Raw genomic sequence first — 27,260 nt, 5'->3', positions numbered from 1 at the left:
TTGCCTGATTGCCTTGCTTTGTTGCTTCAATAAAAAAATAAAAGAACAAAGAAGGCCGACCCAATTTCCAACTGATGGCAACCCAGTTCGAAATTTCGTCTTTATTCTTTTATTTTTATTATGTCAAAAATGAAGCAGAAAAGCAAGGCAATCAGGCAGAGCAGCTTATGTACGCAGGCCTTAAAGGCCAGAACAGAATCAATCGTCGATTGCTTCCCAAATGTCAAATTATAAAGTCTGTGTCATCCCAGCAAACACAATGTCGGACGTCCGACGCGCCTGCTCAAAGTCGGAAGTTTTTTCCGAGGCGTCTGACCGACTTCGGTCCGAACTCTGTCCGACTAGTCTGACGAACTTTTTCCTGTCCTCTCTCTCCCTCTCTGAAGGAAATTTTTCTATTTTCTCTTGTGCCGCTTTGGCAAAATTAAGTGTAAATAAGCAGAGAGAAAAGAATTGTACATGTTTCGCTCGCACATTGTAAATGTGTAATTGTTGACGTGCCGACATTGATGCAGTACGAAGAAAAATTGAGTGCTCGGGTTTTAATTTCTGTATCGGAGAACAAATTTGGTTTATTATGTTTATGTTATTCATAGTGATCGGTTGCATACATATTTCTTTATTTTTGTGAAGTTATTGAAAGTAAAGATTTTCTTCGTCAAACTTCAACACTATGTTTTATATTTGTATATGGCCAAAGTTAAGTTTCTTAACACTTTTATGTGTATGAAAATTTTTTGCATGTGAAGACAAGTATTTCCACATATCGTGTTGACGAATTTGTTGTTCTCCACAGTTTGTTTTCCGCATTTAACACAGCATAAGATGATATTAAAACCTTTAATATGTTTATAGTAGATAAACTTTTATAGGGTTTGGATATTTCTTAACTAAAACACTTTCGAATTTCATAAGATTTTACTTCCGAATTCGGACCGATAGCTGTCAGAAAGTCGGTAAATAAATCAGAAATTTATACGATAGTTCATCAGAGTTCGGACCGAATTCGGTCCGAAAGTCGGCTAAAACATCCGATTTTCATCCGAATTTCGGTCAGAGAACACGTCAACCACGCCATATGACTTTCGGTCAGAGTTCGGACCGAATTCGGATCCGAACTCGGACGTTTCATCCGACTTTCGGACCGAATTCGGTCCGAACTCTGATGTTTTTTCCGATTTTGGTTTGCTGGGATGGTACAATAAGAAAGGTAGATGCATCGGCGAATTGCTACAACAAAGCAACTTTTTTGTAATGTAAAGTGTCAAAATTTTCGCCAAATGGTCTCTTGTTGTCTCTTTTTATCGCTTGTGTTTGTCTATAAAGTGTAGACATGCTATCTCTTACTTACCGAATCATATGGTTTTTTGTTTTGATTTTTCATGGCGAATTCATAGTTTTTTGACGTTTTAGATTCGATCAGCTGGGCTGAGGCATCTACCTTTCCAAGGCACATTAAAGAAGGTAGCCGACTCTTATCAGCTGATTGAACATGAAATGTCAAATAAAATTGTTGTAATTGTGAAATGTAAACAAACATCTTGTTCTGATTGGCCGAAGCTAAATCGCTGCAAATTTAAGCGCCAAGGCGAATTGATTCTCTTTACAAATTTTGACGTATTATGTTACGGCAAAAGTTGCTTTGTTGTAGCAATTCGCCGAATCGGCTACCTTCTATATTTGCCTTGTACCTTTCTAATTGTACCATGGTCTGTGTTTAGAGCAGCAATCGGCACACAACAACAACAATTTGAGCAAACACTGTTGTCAGTGCATTGTTTTTCAATTAGTGAGTGGAGGGAGAAGCTCTCTTTGCTTGCTCGCGAGTAAAAAGGTGCCGCATGGTTTAGAGCAGAGTGAGGCAGAGAAAATTTTTGGGTCTCTCTTGTGCTCTCAATGAGCGTAAATTTGTTGTTGTTCACAACGTGTTAGCATCTACACAGGCTGTGAGCGATAACAAATTTACGCTCACTTAGAGCACATGGGCTCTCTTGTGAGTCACAATGCCTCCTCCTGGTTTAGAGCAGAGTGAGGCAGAGAAATTTTTTGGGTCTCTCTTGTGCTCTCAATGAGCGTAAATTTGTTGTTGTTCACAACGTGTTAGCATCTACACCATTGATGCTCAAAATAAAAAAGAGAGTAAAGTAGTGAGAGAATCACAAGAAAGTTTATATCAGCATTCAGTGGTTGCTAGACCTGTGGCCAGTAAACATGTGGCGTGTGTGTGCGGTTTTGTTCAGTGTCCCCACTAAAATTATGCGTATATCCATGCACATGTTTACTTGTCGGCTGCTCAACGACGACTGATTGTTATTCTAACACAGGAGGAGGCATTGTGACTCACAAGAGAGCCCATGTGCTCTAAGTGAGCGTAAATTTGTTATCGCTCACAGCCTGTGTAGATGCTAACACGTTGTGAACAACAACAAATTTACGCTCATTGAGAGCACAAGAGAGACCCAAAAATTTTCTCTGCCTCACTCTGTTCTAACATACGTTAACGTATATGGATGATCTTGGCTGATCTACACAGGCTGTGAGCGATAACAAATTTACGCTCACTTAGAGCACATGGGCTCTCTTGTGAGTCACAATGCCTCCTCCTGGTTTAGAGCACTGATGGGCAAATTGCGAGAGACTCATGTATTTTTTACACTTTTGTGTGTGAGGCAGAGCATTTCTGCCCATCAGTGGCATAGCCGACCAAGAAGAGGGCACACAAAATTCTCAATATTTGCAACTTTTGACAGTGTGTTAGTAACGTTGTATGCACGCATGCTGCAAAACAAAAACAAATCAAAACATTTGTGTGCTCTTTCGTTGCGTTCGGGTCGTGTGTGTGTGTGAATTGCCTAAAAACTTCGTAACTTTAACAATATCAAAGCACGACATTGGTTTAGAGACACAAATTTCTCGGGAAAGTAAATTGAGTTTTTTTGGGAGAGAGCGGAGAAGAAAGAGCTCCTCAATACGCTTTCCTACCCCCTATTGCCTAAAAACTGGGGCCTAATTACGGCTAGAGTTGTGTAGTTCCGGAACGAACTAGTTCCAAGGAACTATTCCGGACAAGGAACTATTGGAACTATATCCGGCTCTTTCATTTATATAGTTCCTTTAGTTCATATAGTTCCAGCCGTGCATATAATTCCTTTCATTTATATAATTCATTTTCTTTCTTCGATCTTTCACGTTTGGTTCCTTCATCATTCAGATGCGGCCACATTGTTAAATAAATGTAAATTACATCCTCGTTACATTGCTGCAATTTATTTATTTTTATGTCAATTCATCCACCAAAAAATGAAAACATAAAGAAAGAGAAAGATGTGTTAAACTACTTCATTCTCGGAACTATTTGGAATGAAGGAAATAAAAAGAACGAGGAACGAGAAAGATGCATTGAACTATATCGGTCCCGGAACTATTTAGAATGAAGGAAATAAAAAGAGCGTGGAACGAGAAAGATGCATTGAACTATATCGCTCTCGGAGCTATTTGGAACTATATTAAGGAACTAGTTCCTTTTGGCAAAAGGAACTAGAAAGATCGATCCGCTCCAGGAACTATATTGGCCAACTCTAATTACGGCATTCGATTCGATCTAGTATTTGCTCGTAAATGAATAAATCGATCTATGAAAACCTATGTGTTTTTAAAAGAACATTAACCCCCTGTTTTTGTAACTATTTTTTGTTCGTTCGTCTATATTCGTAATAATTTGAGCATCCATAGCTCAGCCCCTAGACGATATACAGACCTAATTCTTCGTAGGCATGTTCTATATATAGTATAGAATTCCTCATTCAAAAATCAGCGTTCTACATTTGCCCTAAGGCGATTAAATCGATCTACAAAATTTGACAATTCGTGTGAGAACAATAAATATTTTTACAAAAACTGGGGGTAAGTAGTAAAGCAAAAACTAGGAACAAATAATAATGAAAAAATGTAAATATTTGTTGAATTCAATGAACAATATTTTGGGTATTAATTTCGGAATGAAGTTATGCCATTAAAATGTACGAAATGATTTATTTTTGTAAAACATGTTGACATTGTTGTAACAGATTGCTAATGCATCTACCTTATGGGTACTTTACACGATATGTTTTTTGCATATGAGTTGTCACTTCTCCCATACAAAATGTATATGCAAAGTGACAACTCATATGTAAAAACCATATCGTGTATTGTGTACCCATTAGTAAATGTACAGTTGGTGGCGCGATTGGTTTTCATAGTTCGATTTTTTCATTCACGAGTAAATACTCGATCGAATCGAATGTCGTAATTAGGCCCCTGAATTTACTTTCCCGAGAAATTTGTGTGTCTAATGGGTGCTTTACACGATATGTTTTTTACATATGAGTTGTCACTTCTCCCATACAAAATATATATGCAAAGTGACAGCTCATATGTAAAAAGCATATCGTGTAAAGTACCCATAAACACGGACAAAGGAATGCCAGAGCCTCCTAAAGGGGAGCGCAGGAGGATTTGCAAAGAGGCTCTGGCATTCCTTTGTCCCGGTCCACATTAGAGTGAATTTCATTAAAAAATTTCATGAAATTAGGTGTTCTTAGGTTGAATTCCCCACTACAGCAATTTCATGATTTGACTCTTCTATGGAACTCGATCTATAGACGCATAGTTTCATGCTAAAATTTCAATGAAATTACTCTAGTGTGCCCGGGACTTTATAATTTGACATTTGGGGAAGCAAGCGACGATTGATTTTGTTCAGGCCTTAAAATTTTCGAAAGGTTGGCACAAATCTAAATAAGGGGTAGTTTACACTATATGTAAATGTCATATGACATGAAATTTTCCATCCTTCTATATTCGCTAATATGTGTAATATTGGAGATTTTTCTTAAGTGGGGTTCAGACGATCAGTTTTGACTGACAGCTTTTGGTCAAATATCGATTGCTTCAGTTTTGTTGTGCTGTTCGTAGCGGCCAAACAGTCATTCAAGTTGGATGACAAACCAACAGTCAAGTTGAAAAATTACTGTGTTCACATATCTATAAAATCATATAAATAACAACTTTTATTAATAAATATGGATGACAAAAAGATTGGATGTGCATTTTTGATCATTTCGCTTTTAGAGGAAGAAAATAAAGTGACAAGAAGAAGGAAATGGGTAAAAAAAATGGATAGCCTCCCGAAAACAATATTCACATGTGAATATTTTAAAAGAAATTCGAGATTCACATTCTAGCTCCAGAAGATTCAGATTGCTTTATTTTTTTTTTCAATTCCTTTCTGTACGATGAGCGGATTACGTTTATTTTCTTCTTGACGTCGTCAATAGAACAATCCTTCTTGTATTTCTTCATAACATTTAGTAGTTCTCCATATGCTTTTGTTTTAATGTCGCGCATCATATATTCTGGACTGGTTATGTCCCAGAGGCATCTTTGCATTTCGTAGCAACATAAAAATTCCTTTGCAAGTTTTTGCTTGGCCGATATTAAAATGAAGGAAAAGATTTTTGTCTGCTATTTTTATTTCTTATTTGCAATAAGAATCAATAAAATTAATAAAAACACACGACTTTTTAAATTTTATTTGATATTTACTCTTCTAATTTATTCCTTGACTGACGTTGTTTCGTTCACACGGTCAAACAAACAAACAACCAACAGCTGACTGTCCAACATCCACAAAAAATTTTGTGGTTGCCTGATGACTGACAAAAATTAACGACCACACTGGCAAGCAACCGATTATTTGAGCAAAGCTGTCAGTCAAAACTGATCGTCTGAACCCCACTTTACGCCATTTACTCTGTGCGTCCACACCAGCAAAAATGTAAAAAAACTGCGCTTCCACATTGCCTCCGTGGGTAAATACGGAATGTTTTTATATCGTGTCATATGACATTGATAGATTGTGTAAACTACCTCTAAAGCTGGGTACACATTGTCAGTTTTGAATGACAGCCTTGTTGTTGCTTGCTAGTGTGGCCGTTCATTTTTGTCATTCATCATGCAACCACAAAATATTTTGTGGTTGCTGGACGGTTGGACAGTTATCGATAATTGCAAAAAATCGTCATTCAAAACTGACAATGTGTACTGTACTTAACGGCCACACTAGCAAGCAACAACAAAGCTGTCATTCAAAACTGACAATGTGTACCCAGCTTAAGTTGTGGAAAATCTGTTTATAGCAGATTTTTTTGATTCACCTTAGCCCTGTTCCTTTACGTGCAAGAATCTTCAAGTTTTACAACTTTTTACTCGAAAAGCGTTCCTTTACTTCAGACACCATACAATTCATATGGAAGCAGATTACAACTTTTGCTACTTTTGCCAGTTTTACCATTTTCAAAAGTAAAGGAACAGACCACTTGTTTACAAATTTGGTAAGCGCTTCAGTGTAAAACTTCTTTACGCCGTTCGAAATCGGCTTTAAAAAGTAGATTCCATATTGAGCTAATGTGATATATATGTATATGTATATATAACATTTGTTGCGGAAGTCTATCAGTCCAATCACCGTGAGTTTTCTCACTCTCGCCTCCTCCATTATTGTAAACATAGTAAGTTAGAGCAAAACTCACGTTCGTGAGAAAAGTAGCTATCATAAATGCCAAAAAAGTGAAAATGTGAGGCAATTTTCTCTCACTTCAGAAATCAAGGTGAAATGTAATTATGGACATTTTTTATAGAAAAATGTTCTACAAACTTTGCGCGGCAACTAAAGATGATAAGTGACATATCGTAAGTGCTTTGAATTGTTCTTTGATCGCTAAGGTTCAAACCAAAATATTCGATGCCAAAGATGCTATTCAAGCATGGGTGCAAGTCATTTTTTTTTATCAACTTCGCCCATTCTTTTTACAAGGCCGTGACCGCCAAAAGATCCAAAACATTTTGGATGGCATCTTCAATAACCCATTGGAATGGTATCTTAACCAACCACTTAACCAACTGGGATATGCGGAATCAACGGCTACGAAGATAAAGCACTGACGAGTCTTTTCAGCAATTGGAGCCTCTTCATGGGCACTATGGGCAGGCGCCATTACACACCCCCTGAAGACCGTTCATTGACGGTTTCGCCTAGCCTCAGTGGTAACATCTTTAAAACTGTGTCTGGAAGAAACCCCGAACCAGCCGAAGGAAAATTTGGGGTATGGATCCACAACATCTGGTGGTGAATTTATTCCGTGCATTCAAGGAGGGCAGATTGAGATACCACAGAACAAAAGTGACTTTTGAATATATTGAGAAGTTCAAACACAAAGGCCCCAACGGAGGAGACGTTATTAAACATCGTTATTCATAGGAATCTTTCAAACTGGAAGATTTCCAGAAAATATTCGGCAGGCAGAGTATTGCACATCTGTTCAGTCTGATGGAGATTCGACCAGTGAACCAAGACCTGGAGCCCACCATCAAATTTGTCTCAGTCATGGCACTCTTTTTGCGTTTGCTGTCTCGAGAAGTCCCTCTGCGAGAGAAAAAAGTACACTGTCCGAACTGAGGAGTATTCTGAAAAGAATGAGACACCCCTGCGTAACACTTTTCATATCAACAGTAAGTCCAAATTTACATTAGGCGATTTTCCTTGCGGCAATTGTCAGTTTGTAGGTGAGAGAGGGTGTTGAGAGGCAAAAGGTTACCATATGCCTCACCCCTCTCTCCTTCAAACTGAAAATTGCCGCAAGGAAAATTGCCTAATGTAAAAATGGACTAAGAGCGTGGGAAGTAATGTTAGAGAAACATGGAAATTTAAGCTCTAAGAAATTGTGAACCCACTACATCATTGAAAATTTCTTCCATAGATTAAGAAGACGATGTACGAATACACCAACACCTCATACAATGCGCTATGTCAAATCACGCTTTGATACAGCTCTAGAAGTATCAAGATGCCTGGAAGAAGCCAACCAACTTGCCTGGTCTGAAACCAGGTTAAAAAAATAAGTAAATAAAATTAAATATTTAATGCTCTGTTCCGGAACCTGCAAGAAGCTACTATTTTTTTCTACGATAACATTTTTTTCTTTATGTTTTCGGAAAAAATAGTAAAAATTAGTAGATTCTTGCAGTTCTGGAACAGACCATAAAATAGTTATTAAGAAAACTAAAGCTTCGTTCCAGAACTAAAAAGTTTTTACACATTTAACACATTTTGAACATTTTTCACCGAAATGCGTTCCCGTACACCAAAGAAGTTGCAAAATGTTCACTTCTCTTTGAACAAAAATGGCGCTGAATGGCTCTCTCTTTAGAAACTTTTTACACGACAAATTTGAGCGAGCAAAAATGTGCTACATGTTTGCCGGCTTCCGATTGGCTGACACGCCGACTTTGACATTTGTTCCAGTTTTTTTGACATTTCTGCCATTTTTTCGTTCCTGTACATTTAGGAAAAATGTGTGCGTTGAACTCGTTTTTGACGGTTTTCTCTTTTGAACATTTTAGCATTAAAAAAGTACTGGAACGGAGCTTAAATAAATAAAATTTATTTGAATTTTAATTTTTTACTCATTACTTCATTACGGTTGAACAATGTGTCTAAATCTTTCAAAATACGAAGACAATACCGAATTTACCTCTTCCCATTGATTTCAGCCAGTCAATAGTATCGAATCGTTTCTCTAAAGCCACACGCTGAAACTTTCTCAGTAGTCACACGCGCAAAATTTGCTGCCAAACTTTCCCATTATTTTGGCGTTCACAGGTCGAGTTCCATACTAAAGTAATTTTATGAAAATGCTGTATTGGGGAACTCGATCTATGAACGCCAAAATAATGGGAAAGTTTCGTCGCAAATTTTGCGCGTGTGACTACTGAGTTTCATACGAAACTTTCCCATTATTTTGGCGTTCTTAGGCCGAGTTCCCCAATACAGTAATTTCATAAAATTACTTTAATATGGAACTCGATCTACGAACGCCAAAATAATGGGAAAGTTTCGTATGAAAGTTTCAGCGCGTGGCTTTAGAGTTTATAGCTTTGAATTGCAATCGTAACTCAGTAGTCACACGCGCAAAATTTGCGGCAAAACTTTCCCATTATTTTGGCGTTCACAGATTGAGTTCCATACTCAGTAGTCACACGCGCAAAATTTGCGGCAAAACTTTCCCATTATTTTGGCGTTCACAGATCGAAATGTGCGACTAAAATATAATCGCAATCTGAATAGGCTACCTAAGCAACTTAAATTACCTCCATTGCCTCTTCTTTACCATCCATATCCGTAAATTGCCATCAGTATCTCCACTTATTAACCATTTTTCTAATGGACATAAATCAAAATAGATTCTTTGATTTGTATTTACTGTCCTCTCAAAACTCTTTACCGGTTCCTGATAGTTGCGCATATCCCATTGTAAGATTTTATTATCTTTTCGAGCGCCACTAAATTAATACCAATTATCGGTATTATAAGCTGAGTATTTAAGCCATGTTATACCTCCAGAATGGCCACCCAAAACAAATAGGGTGAGATTTTGTGCATTACGTATGTGGATATTGGTACCAACCTCATAGGCCACATCAAACATATCGATTTTTTCATAAATCGCCATCATATGCAGCACCGTATTACCGTTGGTATCTTGACTATCGGGATCCGCTCCACGGGCCAAAACCAAACGAAAACATTCTTCCTGCGATAAACAAGCAGCAAATGACAAAGGATATTCACCCCAATAAACATACCATCGTAGTTGTAATGGGATTAACACCAACATACGTTCAGCCTCTGTTAATGCTGAACTTGGCATGGTTTTTTTAGGGCTCAAAGGTTGTGGTGATCTGAAATTGTATGTTTCGGCAATGTTTACTGAAATAAAAAGAAAACATTCTTAAGACTTACGTTTTAATCGGTACATGAGCCGGTTGTAACTTATTGTTCATTTGTAATTTCTTTTCCCTTTCCAAATGTTCCTTTTCCTCACGCGCTCTTTGCTCCTTTTCAAGTTTGGCTCGCTCCATTTCACGCTGCTGCTTTTCGGCCAGCAAACGACGTTTCTCTTCTTCTTTCTTCCAAAAATCTTGCATTACAGTGGGATTTAATTCTTTTGTGGGTATCACCCTGGTGTAGTTCGTACCACTAAAACATTTCAAAAATAGGCCAATGGTTCCTTGGTGGAATCGAAATCTGGCAATACTTCGTGAAGCAAAGGTTAAAAGCTTTCGTATTTTCAAAAAGAAAAAAAATCGAACTATAGATAATTTAATTATATATAAAAGAAGCAAAGCAAATTCAGATATGAAAATAAGAGGGCAAAAGCAATATGCTTTGAGAACTTTACGAAAACCATAAGTAGGGACACTCCTCTTTCTATTGTATGGACCAGGATCAAGAGAATATCTTGTAAAAACACCTCACACACTATAACGGCAATTGATGTAAACAAATACTCTTTTAACTGACCCAATCGATATTGCAAACTATTTTGCAAGTCGTTGGTCTAACGAATCTTTAAACAGAAACTTCCACTAGGATTTCTGTACTGCAAAAAATACTATGCTTTCCAGATTTATTCAGTCGCCAAGTAATAATCACGCATCTATTATAGAGCAAAGTATATCCATAGCTGAATTAAAACTGGCATTAAAAAAAGTAAAAGGAAACACTCCGAGTCACGACCGAATTACTTATTCATTGATTCAAAACCTATACCCCATGGTTCACCACTCTCTGTCGTCCTTTTCCAAATAGCTTTTAATGAAATAAGCGGTATTATCAACAAAACACAACATTTACCATTGCATATATGCTGACGACTTGTATATCATTAGGTCCAGGGCCACACTACAGTAATTTCACTGAAATTTTGATATGAAATTATGCCTCTCTAGATCGACGTCCATAGTAGAGTAAAATAATAAAATTGCTGTAGTGGGGAATTCGATTTAAGAACACCTATTTTCATGAAATTTTTTAATAAAATTCACGCAAGTGTGGACCGGGACTAGCATAAATGTTGCTACAACAAATATGTTCTCTGAAGTTATACAAAAAATCAACAACTGGACAAAAAAATCTGGCGCTAAAATGTCACCATCAAAATCATCTATAATTCACATTTGCAGGAAGCACAACTGTACCCCTCCAGAAGTTTCAGTCAACAACACTGTCTTTCCTCGAGTAAATAATTTGAAAATCTTGGGGATTATCTTTGAAAAAAACCTATCGTTGGAATCAACATATACTGAACTTGAAAAAGAATCTTGTCCACAGGGCAAATATTATTAAATATTTGTCTGGTCGAAGTTTTACACACATAACGACATTAACGTACTTAGTTAAAACGTTGGTACATTTCCTATTTGGGTCCAAAAACTACCCTACAGCACATAAAATCTATTTATCATGATAGCATTCGAGCTAGCACCTATGCCTTTAGAACCACGCCCATTAATATCCTTTACATGGAATCAGGATTAGCTTCCCTAGAAGACCGTTATTTGGAATCCAAGTACATGCTTCTGCCTAAAATTATGTCTGAAAACTCATCTATTATAGATGATATGGTCACCAAAATTATCTCTGCTAAGAGAAAACGATGAAATTGCGATGGATGATATTGTTACGGAATTAGATTTAACTAATCTCCGTGTAGACGTTGTTTTATTCCCCAGTACGATTTGTACCAAATAAAACAGGGCTCGTTTTAGATTACGTTTCTACAATGCTTTATTTACTTTATTACACTTATTCAGAAGCGACTTTAATTACTAAGCACACAGCAAGTCTCTAGTTAGCACGCAGCTATTCTTTAACCGATCTGTTCAGTTCAACGCTTAAAACACAACTCAACTCGTCATTGCCAGTTCCCCTGTATTTATATCCCAAAGTCTCCCTGTTCGAGAGTCCTCTAGAAAATGTCTGGCAACTCCTCGAATATGTACAACGAACACACAGACGCACATTCGCACTAAGCGAACAACCAGACTCACATACGTGGGGGATGATCAATGACGTAATTACAACAACAAATAAATCCAAGAAAAGAAGTAACAAACTAAACGATAATTACATGATTATGGCAAAACAAACAAAAGAACATTAACAAAAGGTAATGTAACGACTAGAATGATGAAGAGTGTTCTACATGGTAGTTGTTGTTGCTTAAATAAAATAACTGCGTAATAAAACGTTACGTTACAATTCAAATTTTTAAATTAACGGAAATTAAACTAAATTAACTTAAACCTATCAGTTACATTCGTAACAATATTTTCATTTTCTTGAAATCCAGAATGATGTGGCTGACTTCCGTATCGTCAATTACTTGGCAAATAACTGAAAATGTGTGAAGTATTGTGTTTCTTAACTGCGAAGCTACGTGTTTCAAAACATCAAAAATACGAATTTTTAACGCAGGTAAAAAGCAATCATGTATCATTTTTATTTCTGATGCATTTAGTTGCATCATCGAGGACAATACAGTGCTGCTCAAAACATATGCAACTCAGATGCCTATATCACTTTTAACCTATTTTTGGGGACATTTTGTGTTTTGAAATATATTTATTTTTGCAGTTGGATTCTTAATTGACCCTACTTTCAAGATTTAAAAATGATTATTCAGTTTTTAAAACTTACCTTAAAGAAATGTGGGAAATATCGGAGGATCACGTGTTTTGGCCTGCTCAAAACATATGCAACTCCGTGGTTCAAATATCTATTACCTAATTTTTTATGAGTTTTTTGCATTGATTGTTATAAGAAGGTTTTTAGTAAGAAAAAGGGGACCAAAAGCTTTCATGAGGGATACATTTTATAACGCCTATGTTTAATTTTGACAGACAAGTATTCCAAAAACAAGACATTTCAAATATTTTAAGAAAAACAAAAGTTATTGTCCGAAATTTGTATCAAAGATATGGAAAAATGTTTATTTCTCAAAACTGTGGATCAAACGCAGTCCAAAAGTAAACATAAGGACAGTACGATATTTAAAATTAAGCTGTATACTGCGAAAAAAGTACTAAAATCGTCATAAGATGGGAAGGAGGTGAATGTACAACTATATCTACTGCATGGGATAATCAAATAATGATGCGAATTATTAAGCGGTATTCTCAGAGGTCACCAACAGATTTTAAATAAAGGCTTTACATCGATAAATCTATATAAAACTCTCCGATACATGCCGTAGATACCGGTGTACCAATATTGACAAATTTTAGGAAAACAGTAATTTCCAGGAAAATTTCAGTTTTTCATATAAATTTTGCAAAAATTGTTTGGAATCGTTTTTAGAGTTGTAAAAACGAGTACTTTTCGTCGACTTAAATTAATATATGAGTTATATGACTTGAAAAAATTTACTTGATCACCAGGACGAATGATAATCCAATTTGTCCCCTTATACAAAAAAGTTGACCCAAAACAAATATGGTGTTTTATATTGACCTGGAGATATTTTTATGGACAGAGATGACACTGGAGGCATGAGGTCGAGATATTTATTAGATTTAAAAACTAACCGGACATATAATATGTCGAAATCGCACCACGTACATACCACAGATGCCGTATAATAGGGTGTTTTGGCATAATACCTCCACTAAACGTACATATAACCACGTAAAACTTGTAATTTTTGCACATATTTTTTGTGTTCTTATCGTTTGCGTTCAGATTAAGTAATCTAAAATCATATAAAAGGTTTCGGGGCCCTAAAATAGACTCTGGACTGTTGAAAATCGAATAAAATCTAAGAATTTTACAATTATCCTTAGCGACAGGATTTCAAAGGATATATTAATTTATTTAGTATACTGGATACCTTTATGATGTGTCCAGATAATAAATAAAAGGTTTAACTCACAATATATTATCAAAACAAAAATAATATCTTCAGATTTTGAATCAAGTTTTCTCAGTTGCAAATGTTTTGAGCAGGACCAAATATGAGTCCGAGCTTTGTTTTGTATATTTTTTATAAAATAAGTACAATTATGGTTACTTATTTTTTAAATCTTTAAAAAGCGGTCAATAAACAATAAACCCACAAAAATATTTTCATTTTAAATCCATAAATTACCTCAGAACTATATAAAAAATGAAGTAGTCATTACAGTTGCAAATGTTTTGAGCAGCACTGTATATGAGTGTGCAACTGAAATATTTTGACGAAGTTTAAACAACACAAAGCAACTGACTATACGGAAGACAGCCTGTGTGTGTAATACTATGTTTACATTTACGAAATCCACCCGATTTCATCTGTCAATTCCTTTGTGTATACGTCAAATGAAAACTCATCTGATATCGATTGGATTTCATTTGACGTTTGAGCAATGGAATTGACAGTTGAAATCGAGTGGATTTCTTAAATGTAAACATAGTATAAGTCCCGGTCCACACTAGAGCGATTTCATTGCAAAAATTTTATGAAATTATGCGTCCCTATATCGAGTTCCATAGAAGAGTAATGCTAATGCTATGTTTACATTTACGAAATTCACTCGATTTCATCTGTCAAATTCATAGGTTAAACGTCAAATGAAATCCAATGGATTTGAGATGAGATTTCATTTGAAATCTTATGCCTGATTTAGACTATGCTGGATTTAGCAAATCCAGTGGATTTAAGTTGTCATTTTCATACAACATATGTCAAATAAAACCAGATAATTGCTAAATCCAGCGTAGTCTAAATGGACTTTTATCTGGATTTCATTTGACGTTTAACCTATGGATTTGACAGTTGAAATCGAGTGGATTTCGTAAATGTAAACCAAGCATAATATCATGAAATTGCTAGTCGATCTAGAAACGCCTAATTCCATGAAATTTTTGCAATGAAATCGCTTTAGTGTGGACCGGGACTAACTCTTATGTTACACGCTGAAACTTTCATACGAAACTTTCCCATTATTTTGGCGTTCTTAGGTCGTGTTCCCCATTACTTTTATTTCATAAAACTACTTTTGTATGGAACTCGATCTATGAACGCCAAAATAATGGGAAAGTTTCGTATGAAAGTTTCAGCGTGTAACATAAGAGTAAGTAACCCAAGAAAAAATAAAAAGTTCTTTTATAAAAATCTAGGGCAAATTTTTTTATTTCTTTCAAGTGTAGTGTTCACAACGGCATATAATCGAATCACTTTGTGACAACATCCTATTTAATTTACAACTTAAGGCCTGCGTACATAAGCTGCTCTGCCTGATTGCCTTGCTTTCATGCTTCATTTTTGACATAATAAATATAAAAGAATAAAGAAGGCCGAGGAAATTTCGAACTGGGTTGCCCTTTTCTTTTTTATTCTTTTATCAGAAGTAAGCAAGGTAAGCAGGCAAGGCAGCTTATGTAGGCAGGCCTTTACTTCTGGCTCCTTTAGCTTTAATATTTAGGAAAGGAGGCATAAGTGGAAACAATTCTTTGCTCGATTTGAATGCAACAACTTCGGATATCTTAGAATGACGTTCCAATATTTTGTCAACCACGTCTTCTTCCACAGCTTTCTGTGTGGAAACAATATTAACCGCAAGTACGTCCCAATTTACATTGGGCGAGTTTACTTGCGGCAATTGTCAGTTTGTAGGTGAGAGAGGGTGCTGAGAGGCAAAGGGTTACCATATGCCTCACCTCTCTCTCCTACAAAATGACAATTGCCGCAAGTAAACTCGCCCAATGTAAATTGGGACTACTTTTCGTTCAATACTGTCCGGAGCAATAAATAGCTCTGTTCCTTTACGTGCCTGAGGTTACCATTTCTTACCATTTTTAACCTGCAAAGTGTTCCTTTACTTTAAAAAGCATACAATTTATATGAGACCAGTTCACCACTTTTACCATTTTTTGCCACTGTTACCATTTTTAAAAGTAAAGGAACAGACCAAATTTCTAAAAAGAAACAGTAAAAAGCCATGTTTTATAGATTGCAATTTTTGGTAACTTACATTATAGCATTGCAGCAACTCGTCCGTAGTATTGCCACCTCAGTTTCATTCCTGTCAAAGTGATATTGAGCCAAAGTAATTTCGCTGTAGAATTGTATGAATTGGGAAAAAACGGTTTTCGACTTTTCAAGTTTCTTTACAGCCAAAGCTTCCTTATGTCTTTCAAACTCTTCATCGGACATATCTTCTAGTACTTTCTATAAAAAAGCGCTTATTCAGCAGTTGTAATTTTAAAAAGAAGCCACCAAGTTTGGCAAAAAGGTCTCTATGCGCTCTTCAACAAATGATGGATGTTTTGCCGATTGAACGATAATTCGTATACCATTCGCACCATTCACCTTTCTAGGTCCACTAAAAACAATGTAGCCCAATTGTTCCTGATTAAACATTTAAGGCGTGATAATTTCTGTTTTCTGATTTTTATTCTGAGCTACTGTCCTTAGTTCTTATTCAATCGTAACATGGCTCTATCAATATCTGAGAAATGAGATTGACCATGTTATTGCTTCGATCAGTTTGAGGACCGCATTGTAGGTATATTTGAGTGCAAGAACTTTTATGGTAAAGATTATCCTCTTCGAAGAGATAGCTATCTTCTGTAGGTGATATTTCGTTATTTTAAAGTACAGTTTATAAATTTATTTATAAATCACAACATTACCTGGACACAATTTATATTCCCTTTTAGGCAGCATTTGTTTGGCCAACAAAGGCAATACTTTTGCATTTGTATCTTCCAAACGCTTATTAACCAAGCCGGCTATTTCGAGAGCCTTTTGCTTAGTGACATTGCCATAGAAAAAACATTCTGTGTGTAGCCGAGAAAAAAAATTCGTTGGCATACGCAAGGACTCTCTCATATGTTGCCACTGTTAAACAAACAAAAACGAGTTAGCTATTTCTCTACATTGTGAACACTGTACTTACGTTCGACGGCATCTAGCAATTCATAGTTTGACCAAACATTTTCGGTTAGTAGCAGGGTCAAGTACATGGAGAGCTGGTACGGCTGTTCGGCGCTAAAATTCTTTAAATTGCGAATATATTCTTCCTTAAGGATGTTAAATCTTTTTTCGTCTGCTTCAAAATCGAATAAATGCTTAAGCAGATATTCCAGAAGCACCACCTGTTTATCGTTATAACCACGAATGGTGACCTACATACAAAAAATAAGTTTCAAAATCGTAAATTATCTCCTAAAATGGAACGTCCATCTTACTTCTATTCCGTTTGACTTATTTCCAACTTGCAATTTTAAATCCGGTAGCTCAGCATCATAAAGATATTCATTCAGTTGGTACCGTATGAGTGAGACCATGAGGTAATTCAAATTGCAATTGAGAGGATCCAAATACGCAATGGGATTCGACGTATCAAAAGACATGCAGGCCTTGGGTTTTAGATAAAAATTTTCCTGTTTATGCCACAAAACGTTCAAAATTCTACAGACGTTGTTTTTGTATCATATTCGCGTGTAAAGGCAATGGCTCACATTTCAAAAGGCCAATGAGATTAGCCCAATCGCAACACAATGAATGGAATTGCAAAATACTATGGTACGTCCTGGATGCCTGTGTGTGTTTGTGTTTGCTTCTTCTGGCAGCTTCAATCAATAAGAAATTAGATATTGAAAGGGTTGCTTAACATTTACGAAATCCACTCGATTTCAACTGTCAATTCCTTTCCTCAAACGTCAAATGAAATCCAATGGACAGTTGAAATCCCCTCGATTTCGTACATGTACTATTTATTACTTTTACTTACCGTTCTATACTTACCTTTCTTTACTTACCTGTATCTTACTTACCTTAATCTTGCTTTCTTTTCTCTAAGTAATTGAATGGCTTCGTTGTCATTTTCCAAAAATATCTCTGAAATTAAAAACTTATGCAAAATTTTCTAAATGCCTGTAAGATGGCAATGTGTTCTCAAATATATGAGACCACAGTAGTTTTCTATCTAAACTACGTGTGTACTTTATGACAGCATCAGATCTATACTTCAAATATGATGCTTGTGTATCAGTTGGCGTGAAATTGTGTTTCTTTCGAATGTTATAAATTAACGCTTCGATATTATGATGTGTAGTTAATTTTTTTAGCGGAATATCACCATATGTTTCCCATATGAGAAGGATATTTTCCATTGTTTTTATCCAAGGTCTAGCTGTGTTTGTCTCAATATTGTATACAAATACAATAAATCTTTGTAATTTTAACATTTTCTGATCTAAAGAATAAGATTCCTCATATTGTATTAACTCTACTAAATCTATCATGCCTCTTATAAAGTTTTTTGTTTGAACATATGTACGATTAGTGGAGTGTGGAAGTGAGTCTACAACTTCCTGATTATAGAGTGAGGCATAATTTTTTATTATAAATAAACGAAACTCATAGTCACTTCTTATGCATGGAAGTTTACGTCTTATAAAGTCCATAGATATTTCAATATTATTGAAAGTCATTGCGTTGTTAGCGAAGGTTATAGTCATTGTGCATATTATATGCATCAAATCAAGTGCAATGGGTATTATATACCCTCGCACAATTTCATTAAACGATCCGTTTAATGTCCTACCCAGCAATTTCATATTTGCTTCCCCGTAATCTAAAACGTTCAACACAATTGTAGCGTTTATGCTATTGGCGTTAGCTGCGTCATAAAAAACTCGAATGCCTAATATAAGTTCCCAATCAAATCATAGTGATAAATGTGGCTATTCCAAGAACCTGTTGTAACACAATTATCATTTTCCTGGTTAAAGGCGAAACACGAAACTGTTTGTTTTACTGGTACTGTGGTGTAATCACGTCCTGGTCTTTAAAATTGAATTTAAAAATCATATTAGAAAATTGTTGAAAAAAAGTTATGTTAAGGGGCACAATTTTTGTTCATTAGATAGACTTTATGTCAAATACGCGTGTATCCCCCAAAACTTTACATGGAGCATTTAGTTGTTTACATTACCGAAAGAAGTGATTTGTTCAGAAGTCTAGCTGGAGTTAAACTCCAAATTGCACTTGCAAATAGTACTTACATGTTTGTATCAAAAATTTTTATATTTTTCTTATAACCTCCCACCACTTTTTGACCGTCATTACTGAATGCTACAGAAATTGCGGATTCTACTTCATCGACATCATCATAACCACGATATGTGCAACGTAATTCTCCAGTAAATGCATCCCACATGTGTATGGGTTCATGTTGCCGGGTGGCCAACCAACTAAAATATCGGAAAATGTTACGTCTTTATCAATAACAACAAGAAGCATACGGATTCACACACTCACCAACATGTTGCCGGATCTGTACTACTCATAAATGGATACCATGAGCAATCATAAACCATGCCGCCCTCTTTGACGTGTACAGCACTAGCTAAGGGGCTTAGTTCTCTTTTGGCATTTAATTCCTAGGTTGTATATAAATCCGTGGGCAATTCCAAAATATGCATACCTAATGAAAAGATGACAAAAAGAAACCTTAAAAACAAATTTATAAAAAAAAAACTTTATTTTAATCCTACCATCCATATGAACCGGCACCAATAGACATGTTCCATCTGGGGACCACAGACAACCTTTGGTGTAGCACTGCTTTTGTTCTGTCGATGGCCAAAGTCTTCTTCCCAACTCAACAGGAGAATATTTAAAGAAACCATTTTCATGAGGCAACAAGTGTGAAGAATCTTCTGCATCAATATAAGAATCTTGTGCGATATCAACACTTTGTTCCACTTCAGTTATATTCTCGTCTCCTCTTTATCAACCGTTTTGTCAGGAGGTTGTAAATGTTGAAACATGTTATTGTTAGCCTCCGTTTTGCTAGACTCTAATTTAGTATCTTGTAAAGTACTTTCTTCACAAGTCTCTTCATCATCGTCGTCATCTTCATCAACTGGTATAATACTATCATCGTCTTCACCTTCTTGGTCAACAATACCATTTTGGTTTTCAGTTATATTCACTTCTTTTGTTATTGTTTTTGTCATACTTGGATCATTCTCTTCTACTTCTTCCTCTTCGTCATCATCCTGCATAGACTTATTCGAAGTCTTGTTGTTTTCTTTTTCGCTATCTGATGATTTTTTATTTGCTTTATCTTTGGCCGTACCATAACAGATATTTTCCAGCAGTGTATCACTGCGAATAACTCGGCCCTTTTGTTTGTTTGAAAGTAAAGTAAATATTTCAATATTATTGAAAGTCATTGCGTTGTTAGCGAAGGTTATAGTCATTGTGCATATTATATGCATCAAATCAAGTGCAATGGGTATTATATACCCTCGCACAATTTCATTAAACGATCCGTTTAATGTCCTACCCAGCAATTTCATATTTGCTCCCCCGTAATCTAAAACGTTCAACACAATTGTAGCGTTTATGCTATTGGCGTTAGCTGCGGCATAAAAAACTCGAATGCCTAATATAAGTTCCCAATCAAATCATAGTGATAAATGTGGCTATTCCAAGAACCTGTTGTAACACAATTATCATTTTCCTGGTTAAAGGCGAAACACGAAACTGTTTGTTTTACTGGTACTGTGGTGTAATCACGTCCTGGTCTTTAAAAATGAATTTAAAAATCATATTAGAAAATTGTTGAAAAAAAGTTATGTTAAGGGGCACAATTTTTGTTCATTATATAGACTTCATGTCAAATACGCGTGTATCCCCCAAAACTTTACATGGAGCATTTAGTTGTTTACATTACCGAAAGAAGTGATTTGTTCAGAAGTCTAGCTAGAGTTAAACCCCAAATTGCACTTGCAAATAGTACTTACATGTTTGTATCAAAATTTTTTATATTTTTCTTATAACCTCCCACCACTTTTTGACCGTCATTACTGAATGCTACAGAAATTGCGGATTCTATTTCATCGACATCATCATAACCACGATATGAGCAACGTAATTCTCCAGTAAATGCATCCCACATGTGTATGGGTTCATGTTGCTGGGTGGCCAACCAACTAAAATATCGGAAAATGTTACGTCTTTATCAATAACAACAAGAAGCATACGGATTCACACACTCACCAACATGTTGCCGGATCTGTACTACTCATAAATGGATACCATGAGCAATCATAAACCATGTCGCCCTCTTTGACGTGTACAGCACTAGCTAAGGGGCTTAGTTCTCTTTTGGCATTTAATTCCTGGGTTGTATATAAATCCGTGGGCAATTCCAAAACATGCATACCTAATGAAAAGATGACAAAAAGAAACCTTAAAAACAAATTTATAAAAAAACTTTATTTTAATCCTACCATCCATATGAACCGGCACCAATAGACATGTTCCATCTGGGGACCACAGACAACCTTTGGTGTAGCACTGCTTTTGTTCTGTCGATGGCCAAAGTCTTCTTCCCAACTCAACAAGAGGATATTTAAAGAAACCATTTTCATCAGGCAACAAGGGTGAAGAATCTTCTGCATCAATATAAGAATCTTGTGCGATATCAACACTTTGTTCCACTTCAGTTATATTCTCGTCTTCCATTGATACATCCACATCAATGGAAGCCTCTTTATCAACCGTTTTGTCTGAAGGTTGTAAATGTTGAAACATGTTTTTGTTAGCCTCCGTTTTGCTAGACTCTAATTTAGTATCTTGTAAAGTACTTTCTTCACAAGTTTCTTCATCATCGTCGTCATCTTCATCAACTGGTATAATACTGTCATCCTCTTCACCTTCTTGGTCAATAGTACCATTTTGGTTTTCAGTTATATTCACTTCTTTTGTTATTGTTTTTGTCATACTTGCATCATTCTCTTCTACTTCTTCTTCCTCTTCGTCATCATCCTGCATAGACTTATTCGAAGTCTTGTTTTTTTCTTTTTCGCCATCTGATGATTTTTTATTTGCTTTATCTTTGGCCGTACCATAACAGATATTTTCCAGCAGTGTATCACTGCGAATAGCTCGACCCTTTTGTTTGTTTGAAAGTAAATCTTTTTCTTCATCATCCATTGTTATACTTAACTTGACCCCGGCCAGACTACTTGTGTTTTTGGTTGTCTGCTGCGGCTCCGTAATGGTTTCCTCAACTGGTAAACTCATTTCTAACTCACTAAAATTCACATTGGCATTGAGTATGGAACTATCCTCTTCCATAGACATATAATACTATCATCATCCTCTTCGCCTTCTTGGTTAATAGTACCATTTTGGTTTTCAGTTATATTCACTTCTTTTGTTATTGTTTTTGTCATACTTGGATCATTCTCTTCTACTTCTTCCTCTTCGTCATCATCCTGCATAGACTTATTCGAAGTCTTTTTGTTTTCTTTTTCGCTATCTGATGATTTTTTATTTGCTTTATCTTTGGCCGTACCATAACAGATATTTTCCAGCAGTGTATCACTGCGAATAGCTCGACCCTTTTGTTTGTTTGAAAGTAAATCTTTTTCTTCATCATCCATTGTTATACTTAACTTGACCCCGGCCAGACTACTTGTGTTTTTGGTTGTCTGCTGCGGCTCCGTAATGGTTTCCTCAACTGGTAAACTCATTTCTAACTCACTAAAATTCACATTGGCATTGAGTATGGAACTATCCTCTTCCATAGACATGGCAAGTGATGCTGAAAATAGAAAAGGAGTTATTATGGGGAGGTGCTGAACATTTTTAGGATTTTGACATACATACATTGTTCTGACATTTGACAGCTGTCGTCCATTTTCTATAGGATTTACAGGAATAACAAAATAAGGATGCTTCAATTAAAGTTGGATGGAGGTGAGTGTTAAATACCAAATTAAGATAAGGTCTGGAAAATAAACCACAAATGATCTGTTGGAGATATTCAAGAAAATAACTACAGTTTGACAAGTAATTGTTTTCAAACTGAGAAAACGAACACTTTTCATGCATTAATTACTAAAAAATGACAAATAGTTGTGATAATAAAAATAGGTAAAAAAAACTTTTTAAGTTAAACGGTTTTATGTTAAACATACATTGCAATGTTTAAGATAAATGTACTAAAAACCAAAAAATAATAAAATAGATACAGTCGTGGGAATTATAAACATATGCATAGACTAGACTAAAATAAAACCGTGGGGCACGTCAATTGTCTACAATCGTTGATTAAAATGTTTGTTTTGTAATGTTACACTATAATTAGGCAGTTGTTCAACCGACAACGATGGACGTGTGATAAGTAGGGCTAGAATGTGGAAACAAGCTAGCAAGCTCGATTATAAGCGAGTTTTAGGGTTTCATAGTGGTGAGCGAGTAGTACTTTGTCGATTAAAGACAAACTACGAGCAGTGAAACGCTTCCTCGCCAGGCAGCAGTGTGAATGTCCAACGATAAACTACTTGAAACATCTCTTTTATTTACATGGAGTGTATAACTATTGGAATTTCCATGAGCAAGAAATAGTAAGTAATTTCCTCACCGTCTGCGGGCCAACTGCCTAACGACGAATTAAACGATTCTTCTATCGCACATTAAGTCGATAATTTGTAGACAATTGACGTGCCCCACGGTTTTATTTTAGTCTAGTCTATGCATATGTTTATAATTCCCACGACTGTATCTATTTTATTATTTTTTGGTTTTTAGTACATTTATCTTAAACATTGCAATGTATGTTTAACATAAAACCGTTTAACTTAAAAAGTTTTTTTACCTATTTTTATTTTCTAGTTTTCAGTTTTTATTTTGCATTCTGTTTAATTCGTTTAGTGCTTCATTATTGCAAGGTTTCTTGCCCGTTAGTTTATTGCAGTCCAACTACTCTATACGTAGTCCCTGCAAAGATCTTACTCTACTAAGAGCCACGTAGGCTTGACCTTCTTCAAACAGTTTCGCACCTAAGTATACGACTGCGTGATCCACAGTGCTGTCCTGCATTTTATGTATAGTAGAAGCCCATGATAGTATTAAAGGCAACATTCTTCTTTCAGCCGTCCCGTAATTGTACTTAGCTGGAAACTGTATGGCTTTCGGGTGTATAAGATGTACTGTATAGTGCACTGTATTCTTCTTGTCAAGCCCTTTTATTTGATACCCATATTGGTGGGATTGATAAAAAATGGTTATCAGCCATTTGGTAGCGGCGGCCATCTTAGATTTCAATTTTGCATAGTAAATTGTATTCTACTTGTTGAGACCTTTCATTTGATACCCATTTTGGGGGGGGGTTGATAAAACCTACGTTATCCGCCATTTTGTAGCGGCCGCTATCTTGGATTTCAATTTTTTATAGTATATTGTATTCTGCTTGTTGAGCCCTTTCATTTGATACCCATATTGATGGGATTGATAAAACCTACGTTATACGCCATTTTGTAGCGGCCGCCATCTTGGATTTAATTTTTTTATAGTATATTGTATTCTGCTTGTTGAGCCCTTTCATTTGATACCCATATTGATGGGATTGATAAAACCTACGTTATCCGCCATTTTGTAGCGGCCGCCATCCTGGATTTCAATTTTTTATAGTATATTGTATTCTGCTTGTTGAGCCCTTTCATTTGATACCCATATTGATGGGATTGATAAAACCTACGTTATCCGCCATCTTGGATTTCAATTTTTTATAGTATACTGTATTCAGCTTGTTGAGCCCTTTCATTTGATACCCATATTGATGGGATTGATAAAACCTACGTTATCCGCCATCTTGGATTTCAATTTTTTATAGTATATTGTGTTCTGCTTGTTGAGCCCTTTCATTTGATACCCATATTGATGGGATTGATAAAACCTACGTTATCCGCCATCTTAGATTTCAATTTTGCATAGTAAATTGTATTCTACTTGTTGAGACCTTTCATTTGATACCCATTTTGAGGGGATTGATAAAACCTACGTTATCCGCCATTTTGTAGCGGCCGCTATCTTGGATTTCAATTTTTTATAGTATATTGTATTCTGCTTGTTGAGCCCTTTCATTTGATACCCATATTGATGGGATTGATAAAACCTACGTTATCCGCCATCTTGGATTTCAATTTTTTATAGTATATTGTGTTCTGCTTGTTGAGCCCTTTCATTTGATACCCATATTGATGGGATTGATAAAACCTACGTTATCCGCCATTTTGTAGCGGCCGCCATCTTGGATTTCAATTTTTTATAGTATATTGTATTCTGCTTGCTGAGCACTTTCATTTGATACCCATATTGATGGGATTGATAAAACCTACGTTATCCGCCATTTTGTAGCCGCCGCCATCTTGAATTTATAATGATAATGAATAAATATAATTGTATTGTCACCAAAATCCAAAGTGTATACAAAATTTCAGATTAATCGGTTGACAGGAAGAGGGTGAAATTTGAATTACTAAATTTAACCCAAGAATAAATAATAAATAAATAATAAAACAAACAGGGTGAGCTAAATAAAACCATTTGAAAATGTCGGGTTTTTTGCAAAAATTAGTTGGTCGACTTATTTAAGACCAAAATGAATGGATAAATAAAAAATTAACCCGCTTAGTTCAACAATAATAACCAAAAGAATAATTAACATGTAATGCAAGGTGCCAAGAAAATGTTTTCAAAATGTAATTGAGATTCCAAAATACCCCATTTTTTCGGTAAGTACTTAAAAATCATGACATTTTATGAATTTTATTCTTAACACGGATTAGTTGCTAACAGGTATCAACAATATTAGGCATGGAATATCCCCACTAAGAGGGTTACCATATGGACCAAGGGGGTACCAGATCGTATTACATGTAAACGATGTCCTATAGGTCTCAAACCGGGAATATCTGAAAACTAAGACATTTTATGAGTATTTTTAGTTCACCAGGATGGACTTCCATCAATTACAATAAATATTGCCCACAGAATAGCTCGATCAGGAGGTTTGCCAGATCGACAAAAATAGTACCAGGTCTTATTAACAGTAAAAGGGACCAACTGGGCCCACAACCACAGCCTACAAGTGGTTCATTCAACTAAAAATTTATTAAGAGATAAGAATTTTTCATGAAACAGTCGAAAATAGCACATTTGGAGACTAATATTCCTTAGAAATTTGTGGGGTACAGATTTCTACAATTTTCGCAAATGCTTACTATGACCTCCTGGAGACATTTTGTGTACTGTGAAGTAATACTGTGACAAAAATTTCTAAGTGACGGGGAAATGATGCTACAGTGTTACCATGGTATACCATCAAAGCCAAAAAACTTACGGGAATTCCTCAATCTGGCTGTTAATAGATAAAATTGGATGTCTATAGCAAGCTCAGTATAATTTAGCAATATCTTCCATATGCATTTCTAACCGATTTTTGTACTTCTTGGTTATATTTTGGTTTGTTTTAGTGAATATCCTTATCCCTAAATTAAATTTCAGTTAAATAAACCACTTTTAAGATCTAATTGTGGGCCTATGAGGTCCAGTTTACTGTTAAGACCTGGTACATTTTTTTGTCGATCTGGCAACCCTCCTGATCGAGTTCTGCTGTAGGTAGTATTCATTGTAATTGATGTCATACCATCTTGGTAAACCAAAATACTCATAAAACGTCTTAGTTTTTAGATATTCCCGGCTTGAGACCTATAGGACATTGTTACATACAATATGATCTGATACCACCTTGGTCCATATGGTAACCCTCTTAGTGGAAATATCCCATGCCTAATATTGCTGATACTTGTTAGCAACTAATCCTTGTTAAGAATGAAATTCATAAAATGTCATGATTTTTAAACATTTACCGAAAACATGGGGTATTTTGGAGCCTTAATTACATTTTGAAAACATTTTCTTGGCACCTTGCATTACATGTTAATTATTCTTTTGGTTATTATTGTTGAACTAAGCGGGTTAATTTTTTATTTATTCGTTCAATTTGGTCTTATATAAGTCGACCAACTAATTTTTGCAAAAAACCCGACATTTTTATCACAACTATTTGTAATTTTTTAGTAATTAATGCATGAAAAGTGTTCGTTTTTTCAGTTTGAAAACAATTACTTGTCAAACTGTATGTATTTAGTATACCTTCAATCCGGAAAAATATATTTCCCAAATTGCCAGCAGTTAATGTTTCAGCAACAAGATACCAAAATAATATCCGAAATTTGTCCTCCATATAACAAAATGATTAAACTTCTTTAATTTTTACCGGCAAAATCAAATCCAAACACGTCGTTTTTACGTGCAAAATCACAACATACACATACAATAACAACCGTCATTTTTGCAAAACAAAGAAACAGCTGTTTCTAGTAGGGATCTAAAAAGGCACAGTTGCGAAATACATGGCCACGTAATAATATTCTGACTGCGGTAGCATGGTACAATAATACAGGTAGCATTATCAAGCCAGCTGATGGTAACATAATGTGTCAATTGCATTGAATTGATGTCAAATTT

The 27,260-nt window shown here is 35.6% G+C and overlaps 3 protein-coding genes and 1 pseudogene across 6 annotated transcripts; all 4 read right to left on the bottom strand.

Moving 5' to 3' along the window:
• Nucleotides 1-6: 6 nt before the first annotated feature.
• LOC141393752 (uncharacterized) lies at nucleotides 7-16,222 on the bottom strand. Of its 2 annotated transcripts, XM_073967166.1 has the most exons (4): nucleotides 15,892-16,222; nucleotides 9,842-10,078; nucleotides 9,507-9,780; nucleotides 7-5,025 (listed from the first exon to the last, which is right to left on the bottom strand). In XM_073967166.1, exons 1-4 carry the CDS (start codon nucleotides 16,071-16,073, stop codon nucleotides 4,996-4,998), a joined length of 723 nt encoding a protein of 240 aa, XP_073823267.1. In that variant the 5' UTR covers nucleotides 16,074-16,222; the 3' UTR covers nucleotides 7-4,995. The 2 variants fall into 2 exon arrangements, with proteins under 2 accessions (XP_073823267.1, XP_073823266.1); XM_073967165.1 differs by having other exon boundaries at nucleotides 7-9,780.
• A 72-nt stretch (nucleotides 16,223-16,294) lies between these two features.
• On the bottom strand, nucleotides 16,295-18,925 carry LOC141393753 (insulin-degrading enzyme-like; annotated as a pseudogene).
• Nucleotides 17,656-19,888, bottom strand: LOC141392075 (telomerase Cajal body protein 1 homolog). The gene is given in 5 exon segments (XM_073965031.1): nucleotides 17,656-17,775; nucleotides 18,932-19,120; nucleotides 19,188-19,353; nucleotides 19,424-19,656; nucleotides 19,698-19,888. Coding segments are annotated over 5 exon segments (786 nt in total). The 3' UTR covers nucleotides 17,656-17,768.
• On the bottom strand, nucleotides 19,868-27,093 carry LOC141393749 (uncharacterized). 3 transcript variants are annotated; one of them, XM_073967161.1, is made up of 6 exons: nucleotides 26,886-27,093; nucleotides 22,554-22,674; nucleotides 21,170-22,488; nucleotides 20,937-21,102; nucleotides 20,681-20,869; nucleotides 19,868-20,461 (listed from the first exon to the last, which is right to left on the bottom strand). In XM_073967161.1, exons 3-6 carry the CDS (start codon nucleotides 22,023-22,025, stop codon nucleotides 20,320-20,322), a joined length of 1,353 nt encoding a protein of 450 aa, XP_073823262.1. In that variant the 5' UTR covers nucleotides 22,026-22,488; nucleotides 22,554-22,674; nucleotides 26,886-27,093; the 3' UTR covers nucleotides 19,868-20,319. The 3 variants fall into 3 exon arrangements, with proteins under 3 accessions (XP_073823262.1, XP_073823260.1, XP_073823261.1); XM_073967159.1 differs by having other exon boundaries at nucleotides 19,868-20,056; XM_073967160.1 differs by having other exon boundaries at nucleotides 19,868-20,056; nucleotides 22,554-22,697; nucleotides 26,886-27,072.
• Nucleotides 27,094-27,260: the final 167 nt, after the last annotated feature.

Source organism: Musca autumnalis, unplaced genomic scaffold (assembly GCF_047663935.1).
Source record: "Musca autumnalis isolate F117 unplaced genomic scaffold, ASM4766393v1 scaffold_2, whole genome shotgun sequence".
Lineage (NCBI taxonomy): Eukaryota > Metazoa > Arthropoda > Insecta > Diptera > Muscidae > Musca > Musca autumnalis.
Note: the sequence above shows the minus strand (reverse complement) of the source record. Positions and strands in the feature narration are given on the sequence as shown.

What these genes read in the sequence shown, in the direction of transcription:
- LOC141393752 (XM_073967165.1), bottom strand. Translation starts at nt 16,073, where the DNA reads ATGTCCGATGAAGAGTTTGAAAGACATAAGGAAGCTTTGGCTGTAAAG. An exon ending in AGTTGCTGCAATGCTATAAT is followed by an intron (nt 10,079 to 15,891) that starts GTAAGTTACCAA and finishes GAAATGTTTTAG; the next exon opens with TGGTACGAACTACACCAGGG. An exon ending in GCTCATGTACCGATTAAAAC is followed by an intron (nt 9,781 to 9,841) that starts GTAAGTCTTAAG and finishes ATACAATTTCAG; the next exon opens with ATCACCACAACCTTTGAGCC.
- LOC141393749 (XM_073967159.1), bottom strand. Translation starts at nt 22,025, where the DNA reads ATGTCTATGGAAGAGGATAGTTCCATACTCAATGCCAATGTGAATTTT. An exon ending in GGTGCCGGTTCATATGGATG is followed by an intron (nt 21,103 to 21,169) that starts GTAGGATTAAAA and finishes TCTTTTCATTAG; the next exon opens with GTATGCATGTTTTGGAATTG. An exon ending in AAAAATTTTGATACAAACAT is followed by an intron (nt 20,057 to 20,680) that starts GTAAGTACTATT and finishes AACAAACAAAAG; the next exon opens with GGCCGAGTTATTCGCAGTGA.